General features: G+C 35.8%; 1 protein-coding gene across 1 annotated transcript; it reads right to left on the minus strand.

The window, feature by feature from the left end:
- Positions 1 to 2,118: 2,118 nt before the first annotated feature.
- DUXA (double homeobox A) lies at positions 2,119 to 2,568 on the minus strand. Its single transcript, XM_014451496.1, is given in 1 exon segment — positions 2,119 to 2,568. A coding segment is annotated over 1 exon segment (450 nt).
- Between the last annotated feature and the right edge of the window lie 1,583 nt (positions 2,569 to 4,151).

A 4,151-nucleotide genomic window follows, 5' to 3' on the forward strand; every position in this document is an offset into this window, starting at 1 on the left:
TGACGTGAGGATAGACAGGCCTAACGAACGAAATAATGCAAAAAATTTCTTCCTTACTTTATTACTACAAGTTAAATTCTAGTGTTTTTTTTTTAAGGGCTCTATTTGCCCTCCTTGCTTCAAAGCAATAAAATAATGTGTCAAAGCTATGTAGTTAAATGAAACAGTCGTGGGCTGTAAGAACAAAGATCCTATCATATCATGGTTTCAGTCTTTATGGTAACTCCAATTTAAGACCATCAAACAAGAGGTATTTGAAGAAAGAGCACCCATTTATAACGATCAGTTTAAAACCTTCTTTTCTATTAAATTGAACAGGATTTGTGAATTAGAGGGTGTTGTATACATGTGCTGAAATAAAGCTCTCTGCAGTTGAAGTCACAAAGGAAGTGAGTTATAGGTTTTGTAATAAGACACGTTTCTCTTTAAGTAATAAGAGTTATGGTATTCTACCAATGAAAAATTAGTCCTTCACTTGTGGGTTTCGGATTGGGCAAATAATTTATTTTAATTATTTGACCAATTCCTGCATCCATGCCTTTGGTTTTTGACCAATCATTATCAAAATACTGCACTTTATAAATAGATCTAATGTTTTTGGGTGTAAATTTCTAGGACTGTTGGTTAAACTCCAATAATTGGAAAATACAAATAATTGGCTCAAAAATTGTTGTATTTCTTTCTATATTTTGTGGGTCAAACAAGCCAGAAATGAATAATAGAAATGTGAAGTACCTTGCTATGTTTTAAAAATCTTCCTAGGCACATGAAGTGAATCAGCAACCACTCTGTACCTCTCCACCCACAAAGGAATTAGGTATTAAGAAATGGCCCTATGCACTCATGGCTTTCATTCATTCACTCTCCCCTACAATAAATATTTATTGAGCACCAATCATGAGGAAGCATTATGCTAGATCCTGTGGATGTAGCAGTAAAGAAGGCAGCCATGAACCTGTTCTCATGAAGCTTCGTGTCTAGTGATGTGAAATGGATCATAAATACACACATTTTAAAAAATTAGAAAATGATACACTTCCCCATGGAGATGACTTTTAGTTGAGATCTGAATGACAACATGACACAAGTTATGTGACAAGAAAATTCCAGGTCCTGGGAGGATGCAGAGGCCTTCAGAGAATAAGTTTGACGTACTTGAGGAACTGAAATAAAGGTACCCATGGCTAGACTCCAGTAGGAGGAGACAAGGAGGTGTGAAAAGGTATCAGAGAGGAAAGCCAGGCCAGAGCACATACTGCCTCAAAAGCTAGTGCAATTAAAAAAAATTTTGGTGACACTGGTTAATAAGATTATATACGTTTCAAGTGCACATTTCTATGGTACATTATCTGTATATTGCACTGTGTACTCCCCACCCCAAGTCAAATCTTATTCTGTAGCCATATATTTGATCCTCTTTACCTTTTAATACCTCTCCAATCCCCTTCCCTCTGGTAACTGCCATGCTATTGTCTGTGTCTATGAGTTTTGGGTTGTTTCTTTTCTTGTTTGTTCACTTGTTGCTTTCAGTTTTATATTGCACATATGAGTGAAATCATATGGTTCTTTTTCTGTCTGATGTATTCCACTTAGCATGATATTCTCAAGATCCATCCACACTGTCGCAAATGACAGTATTTTATAACAAGGGACACTTTACTGCTACCATCACAGGAAGTTCCCATGGCTTTTGAAGCTCTGTAGATGAACAGCAAATATATATTTCTTCTAAATCATGATATTACACATCCATTGATTTTTTCCTGAATCAGTCAATACTGTGATGACTTAAAAATGATATGAATGACTTTATTTTCATCATCCTTGACATCTGCTGGACTGGGAGCCAGGCTCTGCCTGTAGGGCTGTGTGGTGCCTTGTACCTCTCTGCCCCCTGAAGTCCTGTTTACCATCACAGAAGGCTGAAGGTATGTTTAGAAGAGTAGGTTGCCAAGAAGAGAGAGATTTGGAGCCCAGTCTTTCAATGTCAACTACACTGAATTGGTCTTTCAGTTCATCCTGTTTTGGCTTCAAAGAAATAAGACAATTGCTGGTGAGATTGGCACCATTTTGTGTAGTTTCTATACCTTGAACTCTCTCATCTCGGAGATCTTGCTCCTAAACTTGTTTCTGTATTAAGGGCTCATCGGGTTCTCTTTTACACTGGACATGGAATCTAGATTTTCGATTTTAAAACCAAATTTGGACTCTTGATTCTGGAATCGATGTCAGTGTAAGGGTTCTTCCTACGTGCCGTGGTAAGGATGTGTGATGGAGAGGAAGTTGGCATGACACCGGCATCTTCCTGCTTTGATTCCTCTCTTCAGGGTGATCTTGGTCTCGCCTTGCTTCTAAGTACTCCTCAGGTTCTGAACTTTTCCAGACGCGATGGCTAACTCTTCCATTCTGAAACCAAACATGGATTCTGGACTGTTCAGGTGTTATTTCTAAAACAAGCTTTTGTTTGGTAGTATAACCTGGGTGAGGTTTTTGGCTGAATGCTTTGATGAAGATTTTCAACTGATCTTCTGTGAACTTGGTGCAGTTTTGTCTATGATTCGTTGCCATGGTCTTGTTTGGAGAGTGGTTTGGGCGATGTTGGAAGAGAGTCCTGAAGTCTCAGTCTTTAACCAGGAGCAATAATGCAATTTTAATGTTGCAGGGTAACCATTTTGCATTACATAGCTATTCATAGTCACTTAATACACACCTTGATTTATAACTATTGAGCTACTATGAGATTTTAGAAGAGAAGTTAACTCTTTCATTTCTTAAAATTAGAGTATGAAAAATTACATTTAAAAAGAAAACCTACTACACTTCCACATGAAAATTGAATATATATTCAGTCATCTAATTGCTTGGACTATATAACACAAAATATCAAGCTATTAAATAACATTGACATGTTATGAAATAACAATATGGAATTTTTTATTTTAAGTTTTACCTAAATTTGGGGCATCATTTAGAAATAGTCATATATATATTAAATAGCATTATTTAGAGTGAAGAGCACAACATTTTCTTATTTTTTAAAAAGACATTTTTAATGTTATCAGAGAGGAAGGAAGAGGGAGAGAGAGATAGAAACATCAATGATGAGAGAGAATCATTGATTGTCTTCCTCTGGCATGCCCCACACTGGGGATCTAGCCCATAACCCCGGCATGTTCCCTGACCGGGAATTGAACCATGACCTCCTGGTTTATAGGTCAACGTTCAACCACTGAGCCATGCAGGATGGGCTTTTTTTTGTTTTGTTTTCTCTTCTTGTTTTAACAGAGCAATGATTCTCTATAGGGGGTAGATTTTATTCCCAAGGGGCTATTTGTTAACGTGTGGAAACATTTTTGGTTGCTGTCAATGTGCCAAGTTGGAAAAACCCTGGAGTAGAAATGTATTAAAGAACCTTAATACTACAGAGTATATTAATAATTAATAAGAATATAAGCATTATGAAGTTAGAGCTCTGCTAACAACTATGCCTTCAGTGAATATTTGTTTAATAAACACATAAACAGGTAAAATATAAACAATTGTTCCCTGAAGACTTGCTCAGTTTTTTGTATGCAAAAGGACACAAGTAATTATTCTTTTCTATGCCAAAACAAGTTAGTAATCATCGCTGTAGGGCAATATATTCTATTTAATGTATGAGAAGCATTTTTAGGATTATGTTTATGACATACTTCAGAATGCATGTTAATGAAGAGTTGAAATTGCTTTCAGCTCATTCTAATATAAGACATATTAAGATAGATTTGGAAAAACATAATATAACCATTTTATTATACTGTAAAATTACCGCTCCTTCTTATGGAAAAATAAAATTTGTGGAAAGGGTCTTTTTGCAATTTTTAGCCATAAATGATAAAATTTTTATATACCCCAGGCATAATATTACTTATAAATTTATACCATACACCACTTTAACTTAAACTTTTTATTATTATTAAGGGGAGTGATCAGAGTCAAAACCATATGCTGTGGCTTTTACCCTATGGAACTCTCAAATACACTGCAAGAATAATTATTCTCACTTAATGGATTACTGGAGAGAATGTGGCACTGGATGGTAAGATGTATATAATCTAATGAAAACCCTCTGTAAACTCTCTAAAGCCTTGTGCTAGGAATTTTGAGTTTGG

This window comes from Myotis lucifugus, unplaced genomic scaffold (genome assembly GCF_000147115.1).
Source record: "Myotis lucifugus unplaced genomic scaffold, Myoluc2.0 scaffold_9, whole genome shotgun sequence".
In the NCBI taxonomy this organism is placed as follows: domain Eukaryota; kingdom Metazoa; phylum Chordata; class Mammalia; order Chiroptera; family Vespertilionidae; genus Myotis; species Myotis lucifugus.